The 26,860-nt window shown below is 46.5% G+C and overlaps 1 protein-coding gene across 1 annotated transcript; it reads left to right on the forward strand.

Annotated features, from left to right (window-relative positions):
* The first annotated feature begins 1,210 nt into the window (after positions 1-1,210).
* LOC122938495 (fatty acid-binding protein, heart-like) lies at positions 1,211-23,152 on the forward strand. Its single transcript, XM_044294045.1, has 4 exons — positions 1,211-1,367; positions 19,663-19,835; positions 21,568-21,669; positions 22,963-23,152. The coding sequence occupies exons 1-4, from the start codon at positions 1,292-1,294 to the stop codon at positions 23,011-23,013; spliced, it is 402 nt and encodes a 133-aa protein (XP_044149980.1). The 5' UTR covers positions 1,211-1,291; the 3' UTR covers positions 23,014-23,152.
* The last annotated feature ends 3,708 nt before the right edge of the window (positions 23,153-26,860 follow it).

Genomic DNA, 26,860 nt, shown 5'->3' on the forward strand with positions numbered 1-26,860 from the left:
CTGATCTTTCAGAAGGAAGAAAAAATGAGACGTACAACGGATCCTGTCTGTGTAGCAGCTGTAAGGCCTGCATGGTCGCATCAGAATTGGCTTATGATTTGGTAGCCAAAAGCAGGAGGGGGTACAAAACACAGAAGACATGCAAATATTCCATTCACGTGTCATCTCTAGATTTTTTTTTAGCATTAGTAATACTAATAGATATGAGCAAATGCTGACCGAGTGAAGGCGAATGCTCCACAGACAGGATCCATTTTTTTTGGGTTATTGTTGTTAGGTATCAGAGGAAGGGCAAAATAACCTGTGACGTCAACACAAACTTACTACTGACATCCTCTCCACCCTGTCGGGGGGCTCTACTTGTATTTAATAGAACAGGTTCTGTAGACATCTATGTGGAATCAGCTGATGACGGTGTAAAAGGAGTGCGCTTCTTCTTGACGCTAACATCAACCTGTAAGGCCGAATGCACGCGGCCGTGGAACACGGAGCGGTCTGTGGTAACCCGGCCTTGCATCCTGCTGAGAGCTGGAGCTCACGGCGTCATTGGTTGCTATGACGCCGTGCGCTTCATGCCGCCGCTGCACTACAGTAATACACTCGTATAGATCATACCAGTGTAAAACTGTAGTGCAGCGGCGGCATAAAGTGCACGGCGTCATAGCAACCACTGACGCCGTGCGCTCCTGCTCTGAACAGGAATCCAGCCCGGCATACCACGGACCGCTCTCGGCCGCGGAACACGGCCGTGTGCATTTGGCCTAAGGCTGAGTTATTACTTCAGTTATTTGGTCAGTTTTGGCCCTGTGACTGCCCAAATAAGTGAAGTGTGCAGTGATTCCAAGAGCGACGCCTGTCTTCTGCATGTCATACGCACTCACAGTGTTATTTCACTACCACAGCAGACTCCATATGCGTGTTACTGCACCTCTATAAAGGCTCTCTGGAGCCCAGAAATAGCCGTTTTTTAACGTAATTCGCCGCGAATAAATTCGGATCTAAGCAAATTTATTTAGAAAAATTTGGTGAACCAGCCGAATCGAATTTTTTAGAAATTAACTCATCTCTACAAATGACTGTCCTAACAAGCTATTTCTTGTTCAAAGAGTGGAAGGAGGGAAGTTGTGCGGTAAATCAGTGCTGAATCAGCGCTGGAGGACGAGGGAGTTTTCTCTCAGCTGAACCACTTGTGGTGACATCACAGCTCAGCTCCTCTATAAAGGCTCATGGGCTCCTCAGAGCTGCCCATTTTCTGCAGCAAACACCTTGTCTTCTGCTGGTCTCTGCCACAATGGGTGACGCACTGGTGGGTACCTGGAAGCTCACAGAGAACAGTGATGATTTTTCCAAGTTCTTGGAGGAACTTGGTAAGTTGTCTATAGAGATGTGAGGGTATGGCTGGGATTTATCAAGGTCTGTGTGATTGTTGGCTTCTGGCTATGTTCACATGTGGCAGATTTGTTCCAGAAATTGCTGGTCTGCTATGCTTTAATGTTTGTTAAAAATCCATGCATGTGCCGCAGAACTGTTCCAATGTATGGAATTGGTGTTCAAATGAGCATTAGGGTGGGTTCATACTAGCGTTATGGAGTCTGTTATGGCTTTCCGTTAAAACGGAATCCATAGGATGGAATGCAAAACGGAAGCCTTTAAGAGGCATCCTGGTTTGCTCTGTCCTAATAGAAGTCTATGGGGAAAACCTAATGGATCCGTCTGGGTCCCGTAATGCAAGACTGAAAACAAAGTCCTGTCGACAGGCCTTTGTTTTCCGTCTTGCGTAACGGGAACCAGACGGATCCGTTTTGATTCCCTTAGACTTCTATTAGGACGGAGAGCAAACGGAATGCCTTTAACTCCTTGTTTTGGCTTCAAAAGCTGCAACGAAAAACTTAGTTGTGCAAATGCCGCCTAAAGCCTCATTCACACTTCAGTGTTTGGTCAGTGATGTCCATCAGTAATTGTGAGCCAAAACCAGGAGTGGAGCCTCCACAGACATAAGGTATAAGGGACAGATCTGCACCTGCTCTGTTTAGAGCCGCACCTGGTTTTGGCTCAAAATCACTGATGGAAATCACTGACGTGTGAATGAGGCGCAAGTTGGAAATTCTCTAGTTACAAATGTAATTACTTGTGGCTGATAACCCTAATGAGATCCTTTTAGCAGTGTCTAGATTCCACGATTTCTGTATTTTGTAGGCCATATCCTGAATTTATAATCCCAATTATTGCAGGACACTGGTCCAGATTTACTAATCCTATAGAAGGAGTAAAACATCTAGAACGGCACCAGTTTTATCATGGGGCAGTGGTGGTGAACCTAGGCACAGGTGGCACTTGGAGCCCTCTTTGTGGGCACCAGCACCCTGGAAAAAGTCTATGGTGTGCCAATATACCTTAGACCTTACCTGCCCTTCATCAGCGCAGGGCACACTATGAACAGCGCAGGCAGCGCATTGATTGTTGGCAGGCTATCATAGCTAACTGATAAAGTACATGGAAGATGCACTATATTGGACTGTAGTACTCAGGTTAAATTGCTGTGTTGGCACTTTGTAAAAAATAAGTGAGTTTTTGGTTGCAGTCTGGGCGCTCTGTAAATGGTTTGCCGTCACTGTCATAGGGGCTCAGGCTGGATGATGAATCTGGTGCAGGGATAGACACTCGTCTGACTCTATTCCAACTACTTATTGGCTTACTTTTAGGCCCTGCCCCGTTCCCACAAAGCCCGACCCCCTTGTCGCATGAAAAAAATGTTGAAACCCTAGATTCACCCATTTTTTAGACAGATTTTTTCAGACATGCTAGTACAGTTTGAGCAAAACAAGGTGGAACATCACCTTTTCTGTACAGAACTCCTCATGTCCACAGTCAATATTTCAGTCCATAAACATCTGCAAACTACAGATGGGTTCCATATTTTTCTCACTCCCTTGAATAGAAAGGGCTATTGTCCACAATATGGAAATTAATAGGACATGTACTATAATCTGTGGGACAGCCGTCACGGATCCACCAATATATGGCTGTATGCATGAGAAGCCAGTGCAGGCTCTTTACTTGGCACAGACTATAACTAGTGACACATCCAGCAGTGTAAAGTGCTTTTCTGGTGACCAGCTGATGAGGCACTTGTAGATATAATGGTCAATGTGATGCTGGGCTGGCAGTGGTCTTGGCGATGTTTGAGCGATAGTCCCTCACCTGCAGCTGCTGCAGATTTCCTGACACTCAATCCTAGGGTGGAAAATTGGCATCCCATCTATCTACCATCAGAGGCTTCTTACTTTTCTAGTCAATTACATGTAAGGGACTGGGCTAATGAATTTCATGGCTTAAAGGATAACTGTCACATTTAGACCCTAATTTCAATTTTCATATATGTAGTTACTAATAACATGATATTCCAGAAATAGGTTACTATTAGACTCACTTACCCCATATTTAATAAGATTCAGCCCTTAGCAACCAGTCTGCATAAAACTGCAATTTCTCTATTCAGTTAAGATGGCCGCCACTGGCCTCACCCTGAGGCTAATCCCGCCCGCCCTCACTAGCCAGTAACAATAGCCCCCCAAAAGTCAGTAACCAGAGCCCTCCCCCCTAAAGGGTTAATCTCCTGCAGCACAAAGGGGTCCTCTTACCACATGCTGCTTTTATTTATACACTGAGCAGACGGCAGATCTCCCTTCCCTGGTCTGCGCTGCTTCGGCTCTGCATTGTCCCAGTCTGCTGAGTGAGGGAGCGTCTGCCAAGCGCAGGGACAGGGAGAAGTGCACACAGCCCAGCACTGTTATCAGCTGCTGGGGAGGACCTGGCTTTAATCATTTACTTACAGTCCCTGGCTGTCTGTAATCTGACCTTGCACGCTGCGTGCTTCTGCGTCCTCCGTCCTTCAACACATAGACGGACCATGCCTAGCAACCCTATTTTAAGCACAGGTAAAAGTAGGCAGCACAAGGAACAAAACTGTGGAATTAAGGGGTAATTGAATACACAGTGAAAAGTTGAAATAGGGCCACCAAGGAGATATTAATCACCACAATCCAATACTCCCCCAAAAAGAGTCATACTTTAAGAGAATTAACAGATTGTTGAAGAAATAAGAATGTATCCTATGATGAGGTATTGGAAAGGAAGACCTATACTGTTCCTTTAGAGGTTCTGTTGTCTCAGTCACTACAGTAGCAATCTATACAAACCTTGGTCTGGTCTTAGTGATTATATTATAGCCGCCAATAATCTCTACAGTTTGTCCTGTGCACACCTTCTGCATAAGTCTTGCTCATGCTCGTTTTCACCCATTATTGATTCTTCAGCGTTTAGCTTTGCTGCCTCCCATTCCCTTTTTTTGGGGTTGCTTTTCATTTGTCTGGTTAAGGCTACTTTCACACTGGCGTTTCAATTTTCAGGTATTGAGATCAGTCATAGGGTCTCAATACTGGAAAAACGGTTCAGTTTTGTTCCCATTCATTGTCAATGGGGACAAAATGTAACAGAACGGAGTGTTCCAAAATGCATTCTGTTCGACCGGAGAGCAAACCACAGCATGAATAATAAGGTGGAGCCTCTCTCCCACCTCGGTGTGGTTTCCTGTCCCTGGAGTGGGAGACCTGCAGTTTTTCAGCTTCTTTCCCATAAGCAAGGAAGTCCCAGAGTTGCTCTGGAGGGCTATGAGGTGCATACCTGCTGGGGTCTATCGCCCATATGTTGGGCTGGTAGGAGCCGGTGGTAGTCTGGGGCCTTCACCTGGCTCTTGTAGCAAGTACGTGTGTGCTCCTCAATGGGAGTGAGGCCATGCTTAAACATAAAGGAAATAGAAGCAGCCCCATGTGGGGTGTTGTACTCTGTATGCGGCTGGGACCCAGCAGGAAATCGGGTGTTCTGGAGTGGCTTTTTCCTATGCATGCAGTCCAGAGGAGGAGCTGGTGCAAGAAGTGGACATCACTTCCAAAAAGTGTAGGTTTTACAGCAAATTTTTGTGTTATAGGGCCTGGCTGTCTGCCTCATGGGTTTCAGGGCCTGGCTGTCTGCCTCTTGGTGTTATGTTGGTTAGGCCAAATTCTGATGACTGTATGGTTGAACGCCTTTGCATCTATGCATGCTTGGTTGAATGTCTTGCTTTATACCGATTTATGGTCGGCTGTATGCCTGTAGCGTCTGTTCCTGGCTGACTGGGGGGGGGGGGCAATGCAGGCAAGGTGAACTAGTTCTGTGACTGTCTGTCTGGTTGTCTATTTGTGGTTAAGGGTTTACAATGGGCATAGCACTCCAACAAAGCCCTAAAACGCTCTTGGTGAGGATGGAGATGGGCTGGACCATATTACTTGGGTGGCCTACAGGATGTAGGGCGTACCAACAAAGCCCTATATGGCTCCTGGTTGGGAGTAAGAACATGGACTGGAACATGACACACCAGCAAAACCCTATAAATACTTGCCGTCCATCTAGTATTTCCCAGGGAGGCCCTGAAAGGTCGGCAGGGTTGTTTGTGTGGTATTTCCAGCAGGGACCCTAGGGGTCTGTAAGGTCCAGAGGTCTCTTGGGACCTGTTGTGGTAGATCCATGAGCTCCTCCAGGGGAAGTATGTCATGGTACAGCTCCATCATGGATGCCAGATTGCAAGGAAATTTGGCCACCTAAAGTTCTTCTGGTGATGTATCAAAGTGGATCTTGGATTAAAGCATCTGTCTCGCAATATATTCTGCACCAAAGGAATCGGTGTTCAACAATCGTCTTCAGTTTGACCGTTCTTGTCAAGATAAGTAATTCTCTAAAATGTTTGTTAAATCTGTTATGTTTACTTTGTTAAAATACTTGATGAGAAACCCATATAAGATTTATTTTATAAGTTTATACTGGGTTTTAGTATAGTGCAGTGGTGTATCTTGGTTTTGTGCTGCCCTAGGCGAGACTAAACTTGGGCACCCCCCCAATATAAATTTGACCCACCCCTTCCTGTCAAGGCCAAACCCCTTTCTCTCTAAACCCCTCCCCTAAACAGTGCCATCCACAGGTCGACCCCCCCCCCCCCCAAATGGTGCACAGATCCCCCTCCCCAACGCTCACAGGAGTACATTTATAAACTAATTAGTAACTTACTTTAATCATTGCTGATCTCTTTACTTGAAAAACCTTACTGTCTTGGCTCCGGTAACAGCAGGAAGTGCGGGCAGGTGGCACTCACTTACGTCACGCGCCTGCGCCGCCTAGTGGGAGGAGCAGGCGAGTGACGTGAGTGCCGCCCGCACTGCCTGCTGTTACCAGAGCTAAGACAGAGTAAGGTATTCAAGTAAAGAGATCGGCAATGATTAACCACCTCAGCTCCCCTAGCTGAAACACCCTTAATGACCAGGCCACTTTTTACCAGGCCACTTTTTACACTTCTGCACTACACTACTTTCACCGTTTATTGCTCGGTCATGCAACTTACCACCCAAATGAATTTTACCTCCTTTTCTTCTCACTAATAGAGCTTTCATTTGGTGGTATTTCATTGCTGCTGACATTTTTTACTTTTTTGTTATTAATCGAAATTCAATGATTTTTTTTCCAGGACGTCCCTCCATGACAGCACCCATGGAGGTTGTCCTATTGGTCTCTGTAGGGACAGGAAGCGAGAGAGATTAAAAGGCCCCCTCCCCTCCCACTCTCCAGTGTTCTTCCTGTCCCTACAGGGATCGGAGCAGAGAGAATCTTTCCCTACCCTGGGAATCTGTTTTGGGCCGAGCCTGGTCGGGGGGGGGTCTCCCTCTCCTCTTCAGGCTCTGGAGGGCCCTAAGGCTAGCACCTCTCTGGGTAGGGGTCCCCTAGCTTCCCCCGATACCTGTTTTCTTTCCCGCATCGAGCTCTGTGGGTGGCCGCGGTATCAGGGAGCCAAGGCCGCTTCTTCCGGGTTCGGGAGCTCTGGGATCGGCTGCGGCTCCTGCGCTCGGCGCTCCTCCCGTTCGACGTGCAGCCCATGTGACCGGAAGTACGGGTCACATGGGCGGAAGAAAGATGGCGGTGCCCAGGGAATGCTGAGCCCGGCGGATTGCACGCAAGGGGGGGTCGACTCTTCGTTTGAATGAGTCCCCCCCCCCCCACCTGGAATTAAGGAGGCGGAGCCGCGCGGCAACGGGTGGACCAGGTAGGACATAAATTGTGTGTCAGTTTGTTGTCCAAGCGTGGTATGGAGGTCCAGATGTCAGCTATGCAGGACACTAGCGCAGACATCCCTACCCCGAGTCATGTAAGTAAGTGAGGCTTGTATTCCGGTTCCTCTTTCTTTGCACTGGGCTAATGGTCTCTCTCTCTTCCATACCAGGGAGAGAAAGACACCACGGTTAAATCGCTGGGAGAACCTAGAAAGAAACCCAGAAGATGTGCTCTATGCTCAAAAAGACTGGCGGACGCATATATAAAAGCCCTGTGTAGTGACTGCCTGGCAAAGATTCTCAGAGACGAACAGTCCTCCCTTTTGGCTGATCTGAGAGTGATTGTGAAAGAGGAGATCCAAGCGGCCAGCTCTAGTATAGCGCAGAAACCCTGTGCCGCCTCCCCTCCCCCCAAGAGACCCAGTGTGCTTAGGGAGTCGGATTCGGAAGAAGGCTTATATCTGTCAGAAGGGGAAACCTCAAAGGGGGATGACGATCAAGGTTCGTCTTATATGGCCGACGACCAGAGAAGATATCTCTTCTCGCAAGAAGATCTAGATCCCCTCCTGTCGGCCGTAAGGCAGACAATGGATATAGAGGAGGAGGAACAGACTCGCTCGATACAGGACGAGATGTTCGGTGGCTTAAAAGCTAAGAAGAAAAAGTTGTTCCCGGTAAACGAGACCTTAAAGGACCTAGTCATAGACGAGTGGGCAGATGCCGATAGAAAATTGTATATACCACGGGAATTTAAGAACAGACTATTGTTCAACTCGGAGGATACAAAACTGTGGGATATAGTCCCTAAAGTTGATATTCAAGTGGCAAAGGTGGTAAAAAGAACCACTCTCCCCTTTGAAGACTCAGCCCAGCTAAAGGAGCCAATGGATCGGAAGATCGACGGTTTGCTCAAAAGAGCATGGGATGTTTCGGCCAATAGCATAAATACCAATATTGCTGCTACCTCCGTGGCCAGATCCCTGTGTTTATGGGTGAACCAGCTGGAGGAACATCTTAAGCGGGACACCCCTAAGAAAGAAATTCTGGCATCACTGCCTCTCTTTAGGATGGCCGCATCCTTTGTTGCAGATGCCTCGGCAGAGTCCATAAGGTTTGCAGCAAAAACAGACTCCATAACCAATACGGCGAGGAGAGCTCTGTGGCTAAAATCCTGGTCAGGGGATATAGCCTCCAAGAATAAATTATGCGCCTTACCCCTTAAAGGTTCTCACCTCTTTGGTCCGGTACTGGATGAGATCCTGGAGAAAACAGCGGACAGAAAGAAGGGTTTTCCGGAGGAAAAAGGCAAGAAACCTTTGCCCTTTCGTAAGACGACCAGCAGCTTCCAGGGCACTCCCAGAGGTAAAGGGAAGACGGGAAGGTGGAGCTACCCCAAAGGGGGAAAAGGTCGGGGGTTCCTCTTTAATCCCAACTCCAAGCCTGAGAAACAATGACGCCAGACCAGTAGGGGCCAGACTCCAATTTTTTGGGGAAGAATGGACCAGGATAACCAAGAACCAATACATCCTGGAATCCATCCAGAAAGGGTTCAAGATAGAGTTTCGCCTTCCCCCTCCTCATCTTTTTCAGACCACAATCTTTCAGTCGACCTCCCTGCAGGATCAACTTCTGGCAGACATCCAAAAACTTCTGAGTTTAGGCGCAATTATACAAGTCCCTCCTTCAGAAGAATTCAAGGGTCACTACTCAAAACTCTTCCTCATAACCAAACCGGATGGCTCCAAGAGAACCATCATCAACCTGAAATTCCTAAACAGATGGATAACACATCACCATTTCAAGATGGAATCAATAAAATCTGCAATTCCGTTGATAAGCCCAGGGGCGTTCCTATGCACCCTGGATCTAAAGGACGCTTATTATCACGTCCCCATTCACCCTCAATACCAGCAATACTTGAGGTTCGCAATCAAGAAAGACGGCAGGATTATGCATTTCCAGTTCCAATGTCTCCCGTTTGGAATCTCATCAGCCCCACGCATCTTTACAAAGGTAGTGGCGGAGATAGTTGCCGATCTAAGGCAGAGACAGGTAACTATAATTCCCTACCTAGATGATTTTCTGCTTGTGGCAAGCTCAGAGGAGGAGTTGGAGCTTCACAAAGGAAGGACTCTATCTTTACTCACACGTCTAGGATGGAAAATAAACCTGGAAAAATCAGACCTACATCCTGCAACACAAAAGAAGTTCCTAGGAACCCTCCTAAACTCCGTGACCCAATATTCCCTTCTTCCCCAGGACAAGCAGGTCAGCATAAGGGAAAGAATAAGAGCCTTCAAACTAAAGGAAAAACGAACTCTACGGGAAGCCATGCAGGTCCTAGGTCTGATGACCTCATGCATCACAACAGTTCCTTGGGCCCAGTTCTATTCAAGAACTCTCCAGGCGGAGGTCCTCACTTCTTGGGACAAGGACCACAGATCTCTAAACGCCAGGATGTCTCTTTCAGACAGGGCAGTAAACTCCCTCTCCTGGTGGTTGATAGCAGAAAACCTGTCCCGGGGGGTTTCCTGGAACACGATACCGCTCAGAACGTTAACCACGGACGCAAGCAGCCAGGGTTGGGGGGCTCACGTAGAGGATCAGTTCTTTCAGGGCAGTTGGTCCAACACAGACTCCCTACGATCCTCAAACTATCGAGAATTAAAGGCGGTCTGGGAGTCCCTGAGAGCGGCAGAACATCTCCTCATAGGCCATCATGTCCGAGTGCTATCAGACAACGTAACAACAGTCTGCTACATAAAGAGACAAGGTGGGACGAAGAATCCTCATCTCCAGGAGCTAGCGGATCTCATCTTCAGCTGGTCAGAGGAAAAGATCTTATCCATTTCAGCCACACACCTGAAAGGATCTCTCAATCGCACAGCGGACTTTCTCAGCCGACAGTCAAGCCAGGGGAATGGAAATTGAACCAGGAGGTATTCCAGTTAATTTGCCAGCAGTGGGGGAGACCTCAAGTGGATTTATTCGCGTCCAGCAGAAATACTCAGCTGGACTATTTCTTCTCGCTAGACCCAAGAGGAGGACCACTGGCGGTGGATGCTCTTTCCCAACCTTGGGACATGAGTCTAGCCTACGCCTTTCCCCCACTTCTCCTCATACCGCAGATCCTGAAGAAATTGAGAGGGTGCTCATCCACGCTGATTTTGATAGCCCCAGCTTGGCCCAAGAGAGCCTGGTTTTCGGTTCTAAAGACCATGTCCATCAGGGATCCAATATCCCTTCCAAAAAGACAGGATCTTCTATCGCAAGGTCCTCTGTTTCACCCCAACCTGGACAAACTGAACCTTACAGCATGGATCCTGAGAGGCAGACCTTAAGGAATAAAGTGCTCTCGGACAAGGTAATTTCAACTTTACAGAGCTGCCGCAAACCTGTTACAAGAGCAATATACAACAAGATCTGGAAGAAGTTCTCATCCTGGTTGTCACAGAACCATACAGATTCCAGATCCCCCACGGTGGGTTGTATTTTAGAGTTCCTTCAGGAGGGGTTCGATGCAGGTCTGAAACCCAGCACACTCAAAGTACAGATTTCGGCTCTCAGCTGTTGTCTCGATACTCCCCTTGCAGATCATGGGTGGATTAAAAGCTTTCTAAGAGCAGCTTCTAGATTGAGACCCACCTTGAGACAGTCGGTCCCCCCCCCCCGGAGTCTAAACATACTTTTAGAAGGGTTATGCGATCCTCCTTTTGAGCCGATTGGGCAGATATCCGAAAAATTTCTGTCTCTAAAAGCGGTGTTCCTTCTGGCTATAACCACAGCCCGCAGGATAGGGGAAATCCAAGCCTTATCAATTAAACAACCTTATCTAAGGATTCTGGATGACCGCATAATCTTGAGGCCGGATCCAGCTTTTCTTCCCAAGGTGGTCTCTACTTTCCATAGAGAACAGGAGCTAACACTCCCTTCATTTTGTTCCTTTCCCAAAAATATACAGGAGGAAAGATTCCAGAGGCTGGACGTTAGAAGAGCAATCCTAGCCTATCTGGACAGAACCAGTTCCTGGAGGAGATCAAGTAATCTGTTCATCCAGTTCGGTGGGAAGAATAGAGGCTTGAAAGCATCAAAACAGACGCTGGCACGATGGATTAAGGACACCATCAGAGAAACATACAGGCTGCAGGAAATGGCCTGCCCCTTAAATCTGAAGGCACATTCCACGAGAGCGATGGCAACTTCCTGGGCCGAAAGGGCCGACGCTACAATTGACCAGATTTGCAAATCTGCAACCTGGTCTAACTTCCTGACTTTTGCTAAACATTACAGGCTAGATGTATTGGCCGGACAGGACTTGGCCTTTGGGCGAAAAGTCCTTCAGGCAGTAGTCTCCCCCCCCAGGAGATTCAGTTGTTAGTTCTCCATGGGTGCTGTCATGGAGGGACGTCCTGGAAATACTGGTTTAGTTTACCGGTAAATCCTTTTCCAGGAGTCCGACATGACAGCACCCATGGAGGTTGTCCTATTGGTCTCTGTAGGGACAGAAAGCGAGAGAGATTAAAAGGCCCCCTCCCCTCCCACTCTCCAGTGTTTTTTCAAATTACTACACCGGATAGGATTCAACACCTTTATTAATACAATGTTATATTCACACTGCTTACAAGGCTGGAACCAGTATAACAGGGAGGGTAGTACAGGGTGCTGTCATGTCGGACTCCTGGAAAAGGATTTACCGGTAAACTAAACCAGTATTTTTGCAAAAAAAGACATCCATATATAAATTTTTCGCAAAAAAAAAATGGTTTGGGTAAAAGTTGTGACACATTTTTTTGGAGCCTAGGGGCGCAAAGGGGCCCAAATTCCTTTTAGGAGGGCATTTTTAGACATTTGGATCCCAGACTTCTTCTCACGCTTTAGGGCCCCTAAAAAGCCAGGGCAGTATAAATACCCCACATGTGACCCCATTTTGGAAAGAAGACACCCCAAGGTATTCCATGAGGGGAATGCCGAGTTCATAGAAAAAAAAAATTTGGGGCACAAGTTAGTGGAAATTTATTATTTTATATATATTTTTTTATCACAAAATCTCCCTTTCCGCTAACTTGAGACCAAAATTTCTATCTTTCATGGACTCAATATGCCCCTCAGCGAATACTTCAGGGTGTCTTCTTTCCAAAATGGGGTCATTTGTGGGGTGTTTGTACTGCCCTGGCATTTGAGGGTCTCCGCAATCATTACATGTATGGCCAGCATTAGGAGTTTCTGCTATTCTCCTTATATTGAGCATACGGGTAATGAGATTATTATTTTTTTTCGTTCAGCCTCTGGGCTGAGAGAAAAAATGAACGGCACAGATTTCTTCATTCGCATCGATCAATGTGGATGAAAAAATCTCTGCCAATAAAAGAGGGGAAAGGCGTCTGCCAGGACATAGGAGCTCCGCCCAACATCCATACCCACTTAGCTCGTATGCCCTGGCAAACACGATTTCTTCGTTCACATCAATCGATGTGGATGAATAAATCATTGCCGGGATTTTTATTTATTTTTTATATACAAAATGTTTGCCAAAGCATATGAACACCGCCGCCTCCTCAGCTCATATGCCTCGGCAAACGTATCTTTTACTGCAGAGGAGAAATCTCGTCTTGCAGCGCCGCATACACCGACTTGTGTGCAATCTGACAGCAGCGCAATGCTTCTGTCAGAATGCACATCGGTGCTGCAGCTAGTCGATTGGAAGGTAAAAAAACAAAACCAAACAAAAAAAAACAGGCCGCAATACATTTTATTAACTTTAGGACACAACATATAAACTTTATTTAACTTTTGAAACTGAACTTTAACTTTTTTGGTTACTGGTGTGTTTTTTTTTTTTTTTTTACCTTTTTATAGGACAAACCTCTCCTTCCCCATGGGACAATGTGCGAAGTGCGTTATGCACTTTGTCCCAGGTGAAAGGAGAGGTTTGCAGCAGCTATGTGTGAATGGGCCCTAATAGCCCTGTGTACCTGTCCTGTGAGATGTGATCCCTATGCTAGGTGTACCTGTGTGTGGTACTTCCGGAATCACTCTCCAAAGCATAGGGCAGGGTGGTCAGGACAGAAATAGCGGGTGTCACGCCTTATTCCACTCCTGCTACAGACACAACATCTTTTTCGGGGTGACGGTTGGGTTGAGGTACCAGGAACGGCACTGGGGAAATGTCGCTCGTGTAGACGGCTAACTACACTGGTGGATAGGGCCACGGAACCTCCTGGATACAGGAGGTTCTCGATCTCTTCCTGAAATTTGAGGAAGGATCGTGTTCTCCCAGCCTTACTGTAGAGAACAAAACTATTGTACATCGCCAATTGAATCAAATATACAGACACCTTCTTATACCAGCGTCTGGTGCGTCGGGAAACTAAATACGGAGACAACATCTGGTCATTGAAGTCCACCCCTCCCATGAGCAAATTATAGTCGTGGACACAGAGGGGCTTTTCAATGACACTGGTTGCTCGCTCAATTTGGATTGTCGTGTCTGCGTGAATGGAGGAGAGCATGTAAACGTCACGCTTGTCTCTCGATTTCACTGCGAGCAGTTCTTCGTTAAACAAGGCAGCCCTCTCCCCCCTTGCAAGACGGGAGGTAACGAGCCGTTGGGGGAAGCCCGCGCGACTAGTTGGCGCGGTGCCACAGCAGCCAATCTGTTCTAGAAACAAATGCCTAAAGAGGGCCACACTTGTGTAAAAATTGTCCACATAAAGATGGTACCCCTTGCCAAATAAGGGTGACACCAAGTCCCAGACTGTCTTCCCACTGCTCCCCAGGTAGTCGGGGCAACCGACCGGCTCCAGGGTCTGATCTTTTCCCTCATGGATCTGAAATTTGTGGGTATAACCTGTGGCCCTTTCACAGAGCTTATACAATTTGACCCCATACCGGGCGCGCTTGCTTGTGATGTATTGTTTGAAGCCAAGGTGCCCGGTAAAATGTATTAGGGACTCGTCTACGCAGATGTTTTGCTCAGGGGTATACAAATCTGCAAATTTCTGGTTGAAGTGGTCTATGAGGGGCCGAATTTTGTGGAGCCGGTCAAAAGCTGGGTGGCCTCTGGGACGGGAGGTGGTGTTATCACTAAAGTGCAGGAAACGCAGAATGGCCTCAAATCGTGCCCTGGACATAGCAGCAGAGAACATGGGCATGTGATGAATTGGGTTCGTGGACCAATATGACCGCAATTCATGCTTTTTGGTTAGACCCATGTTGAGGAGAAGGCCCAGAATTTTTTTTAATTCGGAAACTTGGACTGGTTTCCACCGGAAAGGCTGGGCATAAAAGCTTCCCGGATTGGCGGATATAAATTGAGTGGCATACCGGTTTGTTTCTGCCACAACTAAGTCCAAGAGCTCCGCAGTCAAGAACAGCTCAAAAAATCCCAGGGCCGAACCGATCTGAGCTGTCTCAACCCAAACTCCAGACTGGGCGGTGAAAGGGAGAACTAATGGTGCAGCTGAAGTTGGGGACTGCCAATCAGGATTTGCCAGCACCTCAGGGATTCTAGGGGGTCTATGGGCCTGTCTGTGCGGTGGCTGCGACGAGGTAACTACTGCACGTGCCACCGTACCAGCTTCAACTGCCCTTCTGGTGCTCGCCACTTCACCATGTTGTACGGCAGTGCTGGTAACAGGTCCAGGGAGGGCTGCGCTGCTGGTGTATGCCTCACCACGTAATCGGACAGCGCCAGCCCCACTCTGCTGCCCTTGAAGCGGATCCTGCGCAACCTGTGGTCTAGCAACACGGGGCCGGGTACGCCGCAGCGCTTGTAAAGTGATTGTGCAGTGATCAAAAAAATATATTTTTTTGTCACTGCGGCGGGGCGGGCGTGGGTGAACGCACGTGTGGGCGACCGATGAGGCCTGATCGGGCAAACACTGCGTTTTGGGTGGAGGGCGAACTAAGGTGACACTAATACTATTATAGATCTGACTGATCAGTTTTGATCCCTTACAGATACTATAAAAGTACAAAAGCTGATTAGCGATACGCTAATCAGTGAATAAGTGGGTGCGGTGGGCTGGGCGCTAAACGGTCGCTAAACTACCTAACCAAGGGGCCTAAACTATCCCTAAAACCTAACAGTCAATACCAGTGAAAAAAAGTGAGTTTTCACTGATCACTTTTTTCACTTTCACTAGTGATTGACAGGGGCAAGAAGGAGTGATCAAGGGGTTAATTGGGGTGATAGGGGGTGATCTGGGGCTAAGTGTAGTGTTTAGTGCTACTCACTGATGCCTGCTCCTCTGCTGAGACCAACCGACGAAAAGGGCCAGCAGAGGAGCAGGGAAGCCATTTAACACATCATATTTACAAATATAATGTGTTAGATGGCTTGTGATTTGTTTATTTAAAAATCGGCAGCCTGCCAGCAACGATCATTGGCTGGTGACGTGACCCCCCCCCTCTAACTTTTGCCGGCCCGCGATGCGCATGCGCGTCATCTCGCCGGCTAAGCGCGTCGTCTCACAACCAGACAGCTGAGAAGCTCTGACAGAGGCCTTTCAGAACCTCCTCCTTGAGTTCTTTGTTGTACTGTTCAGTTCCTCATCTCGTTAGCCTCTCTCAGCTGTCATGGAGTTAGACTGATTGCTTCCCTTTAAATCCCTCCCCATGGTGCATTGCTGGGCGGCTTATACTTCCTCTTGGAGTGTGTGTGCATGCTGATCTTGTTTTCCTGTCTGCTACAAAGTTAAGTGCTGAACATTTATCTGTTATTTTCTGTTTGCTGGATCCCAGGTGACCCTGACTCCCTCCGTGTCTGGAGTAGGGAGCCGGTGGTCGTGTCCCCTCACTATTGTAGGGTGTTCAGGGGTATATAGTCGAGGTACGTGGATATGCAAACCTCCACCTTTCGGATCTTTGCATAGGCTGAGCAGCCAGGGATAGTCTCAGGTCTTGTGCAGGGGTCTCCCTTTTGGTTCCTTAGCTTTGGATCCACTCAGTCATATATGCATGTTGCTTTGTCTTGTTTCCTGTACACCGTCCGTGACAATACGTGACTGTGCGCAGAGTTGCCGCCTCCAGAACGCGGTCCGGAGGCGGTTAAAGTTACTGATTAGTTTATAAATGTACTTCTGTGAGCGGCGTGGCCCTGTATATTCTAACCCCCAGGGGTTAGAATATACCATCGGATCTTCTGAGTATACCAGCATATAAGACAGATGGGAGAAGGGGGCAAACGAGGCATTTTGCTGCCCCATTGGCAAGTGCCGCCCTAGGCAAATGCCTTGTTTGCCTCGTGATGGATATGCCACTGGTATAGCGTCCAGTATTAACATTTCCTAAGTTTGGGGGTTCCTTATGCTTCCATCTGGGTATTCTTGGCTTAAGATTACCTTTTCAAGCTCTTCTGATAAGCCTGGAGATCAGAAGGAAACAGTGTTGCCTCTGCCTGGATGTCAGAAGATGCCTTATATGTTATGTAGGGGTACTCTTTCTAGGAATGAGTGTTCCCCCCCCCCTCCCCCCATGAAGAGCAGAAGGAGGCGGAGCCAGGCAGTGACAGGCAGACTGGTAAGACCCTATTTAAATGTCAGACTCCCCCTGTCCAGGCCCCTGTAAGTAGCTTCCCTTTAAGCTTAAGCAGGGGTTTATGGGAAACTGACTCTAAAAAACAGTCTTTATCCTGTTTCCCCCTAGACCACAAGAGTCAGAGCACAAAACTCATGGAGACCCTAAAAAGAAGGGAAGAAGGTGTGCAACCAGCCAGACAAGGCTTCTGGAGCCATATAAAAGTTAGTCCAGAATGCCTTTCCAAAATTCTTAAGGACGAGCGGTCATCTCTACTCTCGGATTTGAGAGCTATCGTAAGAGTAGGTACAGGTGGCAACCTCAGGCCAGAACCCAGACCCAGTACCATCTCCCCCCCCCCCCCCCCCTTTCCAAAAAAGCCAGGATCCAGTTACTCTGATTCAGCAGAAGAGGGTTTATGTGGTTCAGATGAAATGGAAGATGAGGGCTCAGTGTCCTATCCTCAGGAAGAACAGAAGATATTTATTTTCGTTCGAGGATCTGGACCCCCTACTCGCCGCTATTAGACAAACCATGGCTGTTGAGGAGGAGGAACAGGTGCACTCTGTTGAGGACGAGATGTTCGGCAGCCTAAAAGTCAGGAAAAAGGTCTTCCCGATAAATAAAAACTTAAAAACCTCATTACAGAAGAATGGGCAGATCGAGAAAAGGAACTCTTCATTCCCAGGAAATTTAAAAACAGGCTGCGCTTTGATCCGACAGACACTAAACTCTGGGACAAAGTCCCTAAAGTAGATGTCCAAGTGGCCAAAGTAGTGAAAAAGACCTCAATCCCGTTTGAGGATTCGTCGCAGCTAAAGGATCCCATGGATCGGAAGTTGGATGGTTTACAGAAAAAATCCTAGGAGTCCGGGGCAGCTGCTATTAATACTAACATCACTGCCACTTCAGTTTCCAGAGCCTTAGTCCTATGGATACATCAGTTGGAGAATCACCTCAGAGCTAAACACCCAGGGAAGAGATCCTAGAGTCACTCCCTTCTGCTAAAGATGACCAAGTTTCCTGCTGACGCCTCAGCGGAATCTATTAGGTCTGCAGCTAAGTTGCAGTCTCAGACTAACACTGCTAGATGTGCCCTCTGGCTTAAGTCCTGGTCTGGAGACGTAGCATCTAAAAAACACTCTGCTCTATACCCTTCTCTGGATCCTTTATGTTCGGCCTTGTCTTGGACTCAATCCTTAAACCGGCTGATAACAAAGGGTTCCCGGAAGAAAAATAAAAAAATGCAGCTTTTTCGTCGAGCCTCCAGCCAAGGTCAGACCAAGTCTTATAGAGGTAAGGGTAAATCGGGTCATTGGAGCTACCCCAAAGGGGGTAGGGGAAGGGGATTCCTCTTCAACCCCAATACCAGCAGTGGGAAACAATGACGCCAGACCGGTAGGGGGGAGACTTTGTCACTTTTGGGAAAATTAGAAGCAAGGCGCCCACAATCGGTGGATCCTGGACTCCATCAGGGACGGCTTCAGGATAGATTTAAGTCCTCCCCCCACAAACCTTCCAGTTGACTTGCTTCGAATCTCCTCTCCAACAACAACGTTTGTCATATGTACAAAAACTTCTGGTTCTCGGAGCAATCACCCAGGTCCCTGTTCTCCAGCATAAATGGCACTACTCAAGACCTTTTTTTGTAAAAAAAAAAGACTGGTCGGCAAGGACTATCAATTTAAAATCTCTAAACAAGTGAGTGACCTACTACAGCAGGCATGTCCAAACTGCGTCCCTCCAGCTGTTCCAAAACTACAACTCCCAGCATGCCTGGATAGCTTACAGCTATTAGAGCATGCTGGGAGTTGTAGTTTTGCAACAGCTGGAGGGCCGCAGTTTGGACATGCCTGTACTACAGGTTCAAGATGGAATCAATAAGGTCCACTACTCCATTGATACCACCAGGTGCTCTCCTTTGCACATTGGATTTAGCAGGACTTAAGATTTGCAGGATAGGCGAGATACAGGCCCTGTCAGTTAGGGAACCCTTTCTGAAGGTCCTAGATGATAGGAATGATCCAATTTAAGAACTATCCTGTTTCCCCAAGGTTGTCTCAGTGTTTCACAGAGAACAGGAGATAATACTTCCTTCATTTTGTACCGCTCCCAAAAACATATAGGAGGAACGGTTCCACGGTCTGGATTTCAGAAGAGCAGTTCTCTCCTACATCAACCAGACGAAACTTTAGAGAAAATCACCAAATCTCTTCATCCAATTCGGGGGCAGAATCAAAAACCTTTTTAGCCCGCTGGATCAAGGAGACAATCGGGGAATGTTAGACTACAGGACTTGTCTCGCCCCATATCTTTGAGGGCTCATTCTACCAGAGCCATGGCTACTACCTGGGCGGAAAAAGCAGGAGCATCCATTGATCAGATCTGCAAGGCAGCAACCTGGTCTTCCTCCACTACCTTTTGTCAGACATTACAGACTAGACTCGGTGGCCAATCAGGACTTGGCTTTTGGCCGTAAAGTCCTACTGGCAGTGGTCCCAGCCCCCCCCCCCCCCCCCCCACCAAGATTACATTCTAAGTTGTTAGTTCTCCATGGGGGCTGTCATTCCAGACTTCTGGAAAGCAATTTACCGTGAAACTAAATGTTTCCAGACCCCACCACAGCACCCTTCCTTATTTCCTCCCTGGTGTTCGCGGTTCTTGGTGAAATTGCACAGGGTGTACAAAAAATAAATAAAATTAAATAAAAATAAATACTAAATGAACTAACCCAGGTTGGAGTCCCTCTCATGCTCTGTAAACCACTGAGGTGGGAGAAGCTCCACCTTTTTTATTCTGCAGGTTTCCTGTCCCTTGGGGCAGATCCTCTGTGGTGCTGTCATGGGGTCTGGAAAATCTGATTACCAGTGAGTGTAATCATCATTTTCTGCTGTTACAAAATAAACCTCAAATATGGTTGTGCAATTAGTAATCTATTATACATTATGAATTGTTCTGCTTTGGTCTAAATGCAAGTTTACATGCCCTATAAAGTTCTCCTTTCTTCCTGCAGGGGTGAATCTTATCACTCGACAAACTGTAAGTCACTTGAAGCCTGATGTGATCATCTCGAAAAATGGGGATGAGTGGTCAATAAAAACATTGAGCACCTTTAAGAACACAGAGCTGAAGTTTAAGATGGATGAAGAGTTTGATGAAATCACTGCAGATGGCAGAAAGGTTAAGGTGAGTGTAAAATTCAAGTGGGGTATAATTCACTTGGTATACAGAAGACTGGAAAGTCACTATACACAGATTTTTTTTTTTTTTTTTTGAGGATCTCCCTAGTTATAGTAGGTCATGCCTAAAGAAGCACTCCCACAAAAATGTTTATCCGTTGGTAAGGTATACGATGGGAAGAATAGTGCAGGTAACCTTTGACTTGATTTCTGTACCTCATGCCCAGCCCTTGGGCTCGCAATCTAACAAGGTTGTGTGGAAGGGGGTCCGTTTCACTGTCCATGCCAATGAGACATTGAAGTGGCATTTCATAGGCATGCATAAAGAAATGAACTTGTGGTCCACATATGAGACACTGTAAGACTTCACTTGTCTGTTGCATTATACAGTAGAGACTCTTGGAGCTTAACTCCCAAAATTAAACCACTGAAACAGATTGCCTGCATAAATATACTGTATGTAGAATTTTTCCTTTTCAATAATACTCGAATATTTTATCTTAAAGTCGCCATAAGGTACAGTACCTTCAAATTTCAGATGACTTTCTCTGTACTAACCTTCATGAATTATCACTCTACTAACACAAACACCCTGCCAGATTGTCAACCTCTCGTTTATTGGGTAGCTGCTGGAATTGGATATGGGGATTTACACAGATCTTCTTAGTTTATACAATTAGCCAGCTGAAGTGGGGCCCCCAGATCAATAACTACATTGTACCGTAGATCTTTAGATCTAATGGTTTGAGATGCAGAATCCTAAAGTCTCCCACATGGGGTAATTTCCATGCGCTTTTTTTTTTTTTTTTTTTTTCTTTGAATAATGGGCACATTGTGAACATCTCAAATGGAGTATGTACTGTGCAGACCAGATGGATATCCATACTATAGAGGTTTAGCTCAGGCGTTGCCAACGTCCCATAACAAGAGAAGATGGTCATGCTCATAACTTTTATGGCCCAAAATGAGCTCGTCCTCGTGCACAGTCCAAGGGAAACACTTAAATCTGAAAGTGAAGCAAGCATTTGTGTGGTATACCTCAAGCAGACTATTGCATCTGCACATATCTTATGCCTTATGTTGGCTCTTAAATGAAACATCGCAATTTTTAGCTCCACTCATGCATTTACAGCTGTAGTGTGGTGTGAAAACCTAATGTGGTATTACAAGGCACTTATTCTGACATGCAAACCAGAGGATGTTTATGTAATGAAAGGAATGGGGGGGGGGGGGGTGTTGAGTGCTTGATTGACTTGGGTCCCTGTTAAGCGCTAGAATGGTGACTTGCGCTCCCCTGTTCGAATTGAGCTGCAGACACAGAATGGCAAAGGACAGTTCTCAAACTACGCTCAAGCACTGTCTCTGTAGATAATTGTATTCCCCATAACTAGCATGTGAGGAAGACTAACCCTAAGTTCACACCTGAGCGTTTTACAGCGCGTTCAAACGCGCTGTAAAACGCTCAACACATGAAAACCAATGCTTCCCTATGGGAACGGTTCTCACCTGGGCGCGTACGATCGCGCTGTAAAACGCCCGACGCATAATCAAGTTCTTGAGCTTCTTTGGGGCGTTTTGACACGCTTTTGTGGCCATAGGACACTGCAGTCAATCACTCAAACGCGCGTTTACTATTGCAAAAAACGCACGACTAAAACGCGCGTTTGAGAAACTCTCAGGTGTGACAGCAGGGTAACAGTTTGTCCCTATGTTGTAATGGTTTTTCTTGTATTTTACAGTCAGAAATGACATGCAAAGATGGAGTATTATTACAAAAGCAAACATGGGATGGCAAAGAATGTGCTATCACAAGAGAAGTGAAAGATAGCCGCCTGATGACAGTAAGTACATACGTTTTATGTAGATTGGTCAATGAGTGTTGATTTCCACTTTCTAGTTTTAAGATTGAGAATTCTAAATTCTCCAACCACCTCTGACTTATGAAGGTGTTCAGTGCTAGAAGAATATCTAACATGGTGCCATACAGCAGCAGTCGTCCTAATGAGCATGACTGACAACGGCCCACACTAATTGTGGCCAATATCTGTTATAATTTGTGATAAAATATGGCACAACATGATGCAAGTAAGCCAGAAATTCTCAGTACCCTTCCTGCAGAGGAGGTGTGACTTTCTCTCATACCTCGTCTATCTAGCCTCCATTCCTGGTTTTGGTTCACAATCCCTGATGGAAATCGCTGACCAAAACACTGACTTGTGAATAAGGCCTTAGACTGTGCCCCTTTCCATTAAGTAAGCCAACATGTGGTTGGTATAAAGTTAGGAAAGTCTCGCCTTGGACCAAAGGTGTTCTATACCATGAGCCACTGATAAATTTAGCACATCCTTAGGGTGCTCACACAACCATAGGTATTGTGTGGACCCATGGAATAGGTGTTTCTTTTTGTCATGGACCTAATGAGAGGCAAATGGAGGTAAAAGCCTAAAGGGCTTGTCCAGGAATATACATGATGGAAAATTCATGGGTCGTGAGAAAGCTGACTTATAGGGGTATTCCAAGACTTTGATACTATGGCATGGCACAGGGTAGTCCATCTGTATTGGGTTGGTGGGTGTCTTGCACACCAAACCTCCAGCTGTTTAGTTGTAGTGCTGGAGCTACACACCTCCATGTAGTGAAGAAATGTAGTTACCAGCTCCATCTACCACACAAGAATGAGCTGTGTAATATCTGAAACCTACCTCCAGAGCTATAACAGCTGATCTGCAGGGTGAGGGGTATTGGCTCCCCACTGATCTGACATTAGAAGCATGGCCTGTAAATGGTCTATAAATATAGAAATCTTAGAATACCCCTTTAAAAAGTGCAATGGCAGTTTACCCGGAATGATGAGCATTCTGTTACAGAATGCTTAAGTATTGCATGGGGGTTCAACTTTCAGCGCTTACGTTATGGAATTGGGTTTGGGATAGTTGGTTGTCACCTGTGATCTTCTCAAATATATGGACTCTATCAAATAGTATTTGTTTGGATTTCTGACCTTATCAAGCCCAGTCTGACCAGATTACAAAAGAGAATGTGTCATGACTTCTGCCTTGTGTGAACCTGCTTTCATATGCAGTGCAGTAATGTATAGATGTGTGATTTTCTAATCTGTAATATTTGTTTCCTAGACTTGCATGATCGGTGATGTGAAATGCGTACGGATCTACGACAAAAAATGATCTCTTCAGCACGTATAATTCATACTGTTAATGTAAGCTCAGTTCAATAAGCAGTACACCGGTCCTGAGCCCCTTGTCTGGCATCAAAGCTTATGTGATATCTTGAGATCCTCTGTGTATAATAAAGCTTTTCTCCAAACTTCTTGTGTAGGTTTTTTTTTTTTTTTTTTATTCCAAGACCTTTGAAGAAAAATTGGCTTTTTATGGCCTTACGGTCACTGATAATTAAAGAAAATATTGTCCTATACAGGCAGGGGATCTATTGTCAGTTTACTGCTGCTGTGAGGGGGGAAGAGTGAATTGTAATCCTCACTATAAAAGAACAGTGATGGCTCTAGACAAGCTAAGCTAAAGCTGCCCACAGAAGAGCATTGTGCATGTACTTGTGTGATGCTTTAGTGAACGGTCTGTGATCCTGTCAGTGAACGGTCTGACTAAAAGTGAAACCAGGCTCTTCTGTGCTAAAGAACACAAAGTAAAACATTTAAAGAGCCAGGACAGGAAGTGGAATACAAGGCATTAATTCAAGATTTATATTCAGAAAACCACCCCCTGTTTTTTTTGTTTTTTTTAAGACTTCAATAAAAAAATAAAAAATGCCTTTTTTTTTTTTTTTTTTTTGGGCTTTGTTTGACCTCTAACTCTGTCTGTTGGTGGCCTGGAACTTGAAGTATGTACTGTGGCTTCCAGGACTACAAGGTGAAAATGCACTTGAAGGCTTCATGGGAGTCTTAGAAATGGAGTGGCTGCATGCATGCCCAACTGGTTGCACTTCTCATTTCAGGAGGAGTGTGGGGGTCCTAAACATGGGACCCTTCCCAATTGCCTAGTTATGCCCCCTATCCATGGATAAGGGGCAAATTCACCTAGAAACCCCTTTAATCGTGTGGGGGGGGGGGGGGGAGGAGAGGAGAGAGTATGGGCCCTGATATGATGTCCTACCACAGGCTGTCTCTCCCTGGGGTTCATTGCAGTGAAAGTAGAACACTGGAGAATGAGGCCAGAGTTGAAAGGAACAGTCCTTTTTGCAAATTGTAATGCTGAACGTGAAATGCATGGAGCAGCAGGTTTTTAGTGTTATCCTCTGGTACAAGCTGCAAAGATGTGGTGACAGGTTGGATGGCTGTGCTTCTGCACTTGGGTATTACTGGCCGAATGGTGGTCTGGTGGGTCAGTTGTAGTCACTCACCTCACTGCCGGTCTCTTCAGTACGATTCTTAAATTTGATGCTCTGCTAGCTACTTTCCACCTCTTGTGCTATCAGGCCAGTATCTCTTTTCTCCCTCTATGCCTTGCACTCCCCTGGACTTCTAAGGGCTCTTTCACACTTGCGTTGTTCTGTTCCGGCATAGAGTTCCGTCGCCGGGGCTCTATGCCGGAAGAATCCTGATCAGTTTTATCCTAATGCATTCTGAATGGAGTGAAATCCGTTCAGGATGTCTTCAGTTCCGGAACAGAACGTTTTTTTGGCCGGAGAAAATACTGCAGTATGCTGCGCTTTTTGCTCCGGCCAAAAATCCTGAACACTTGCCGCAAGGCCGGATCCGGAATGAATGCCCATTGAAAGGCATTGATCCGGATCCGGCCTTAAGCTAAACGTTGTTTCGGCGCATTGCCGGATCCGACGTTTAGCTTTTTCTGAATGGTTACCATGGCTGCCGGGACGCTAAAGTCCTGGCAGCCATGGTAAAATGTAGTGGGGAGCGGGGGAGCAGCATACTTGCCGTCCGTGCGGCTCCTGGGGCGCTCCAGAATGACGTCAGAGCGCCCCATGCGCATGGATGACATGCCATGCGATCACGTTATCCATGCGCCTAGGGCGCCCTGACGTCTCTTGAGCGCCCCGGGAGCCGCACAGACTGTAAGTATGCTGCTCCCCACTACTACGGCAACCAGGACTTTAATAGCGTCCTGGCTGCCATAGTAACACTGAACGCATTTAGAAGACTTCTGTCTTCAAATGCTTTCAGTTCACTTGCGTTTTTCCAGATCCGGCGTGTAATTCCGGCAAGTGGAGTACACGCCGGATCCGGACAACGCAAGTGTGAAAGAGGCCTTACTCTTTTAGACCTCCACCTGGCAGGAAGTTGGACCAGTGGTCAAGGGAAAGACTGCAGGATTTTATCATTTGTTTTTAAATAGATGTGGATATGGTAAAAAAAAAATTACTAATCTCATGCTATATGCCAGACCAAACGGGGGAAATTATATGTGAGGTCACGGTATGAGCAATAGGTGGGGCTGAGGTCAATATAGTTCTGGTTACTCACGGTTACGTCATCCCTGGGCAGGCTCGCATAAGTGAAGAGAACGGCACAAGGATTCTCTGGGGCACACTGGTGTAAGGGACACAGGCCAGATGGTGGTTTGAGGTGCCCTTGATGGTCTGTAGGATTGTGCCTATGGCAAGGTCCCTTGTAGTTGTGACACCAGTACCTTTTGTGGTGGTACAACTATTTACTGTAGTGTTAAATGAGGAACTAAGACAAGGATGGTGTAATTTAACTCTTACTGAAAGTTGCTCCTAGTAACAATTCCATCCAATTTATAAAACGGTCCTTAGTACATCCCAGTGTAAAACAGTCCCATGCATACAGGGGTAGGGAAATACAAGTCCTCTAAGTCTTTGGCTGGTGAAACTCTCGCCTGATTCTAACCTGACTTGAAAGTGGTTTGCTGAGTCCTTGAACCTCTATTTTCCAGTGTTTTCTTGTGACAGATGGCCTATCTGTCCTAAGGGTTTAAACTGGAGGTGTGGATGCCGGAAGCGGTGTCCTACACCTGCTTGCAAAGGTGCCTGGGAAGCCCTTGCGTGTGGCCGTGTGCTATCCTTTGACTTTAAGACAATATAAAATCACCTTGAATACTTGCTTTAGTAGCTGGACACTGGTCATCCCAGAGGAGCGAGCTGTAGAAGTGGACTTCTCACCTCTGGGTGGAATCTTGTGGCTTTTACCCTGGGCTGTGGGGCCAACAGGGGGAGAGCATAGAGGCAGGAGGCCTCCCTCCAGCAAGCAGCTACTTCATGGCTGCTCTCTGACTAGACTTCAGGGAAAGACTGCCTAACTTGGGCCTGAGCTAAGCTATATATCTCGGTCATGGTCGAAGTTTAAACAAAGGGGTTACCCTCCCAAGTTATTGCAGTCTCAAATTGATAAGATCCAAGGCATGGATAGACGAGATACACTGAAGAGAAAGGAGATGAAGGGTCCCCACAATAGGATTCCTTTCATTACACGATACACTGAACATAGTCTTGATCAATTGTGTTCTTACCAAACATTGGGGCATTCTGGGAGGTTGCCTGAATCAAATTCCTGAATTTAGATCCCCCCCCCCCCCTCTATTCTCCTATCTGAGATCCAGGAATTTGCGGGATCAGCTGGTGAGAGCGGACATTGGTCCTGGTCCTGGATTAGTACAGAGCACATTGACACAGCGGAGCATGGGATGTTTCCCATGTCTCAGCTGTGTCAATTGTAAACATATCTGCAAGGGTAAGAGTTTTAAACATCCGGTAACTAATGTTTTTACCTCACATGCAATTCTAACTTTGTAATTTACGTTTTGAGTTGCCCCTGCAGATTGTTATATGTGGGAGACATCCACTGATCTCAAAACCCGTTTAAACAATCATCGATCCAATATTAGGAAAAAACGCCTGGATTTACCCATTCCCAAACATTTTGTAGAGAAGAACCATTCTGAGAAACAATTAAAATGTTGGATTATTGATCATATTCCTCTGCCCAGACTTGGAGGTAATAGAATTTTGCTACTAAAAAAGAAGGAATTAATTAGGATACACACTTAATACCTTGAGACCTAATGATCTGAACGTAGATTA

The sequence above is a fragment of the Bufo gargarizans genome, chromosome 5 (assembly GCF_014858855.1).
Source record: "Bufo gargarizans isolate SCDJY-AF-19 chromosome 5, ASM1485885v1, whole genome shotgun sequence".
In the NCBI taxonomy this organism is placed as follows: domain Eukaryota; kingdom Metazoa; phylum Chordata; class Amphibia; order Anura; family Bufonidae; genus Bufo; species Bufo gargarizans.

What these genes read in the sequence shown, in the direction of transcription:
- LOC122938495 (XM_044294045.1), top strand. Translation starts at nt 1,292, where the DNA reads ATGGGTGACGCACTGGTGGGTACCTGGAAGCTCACAGAGAACAGTGAT. An exon ending in CAGATGGCAGAAAGGTTAAG is followed by an intron (nt 19,836 to 21,567) that starts GTGAGTGTAAAA and finishes TGTATTTTACAG; the next exon opens with TCAGAAATGACATGCAAAGA. An exon ending in AAGATAGCCGCCTGATGACA is followed by an intron (nt 21,670 to 22,962) that starts GTAAGTACATAC and finishes TTTGTTTCCTAG; the next exon opens with ACTTGCATGATCGGTGATGT.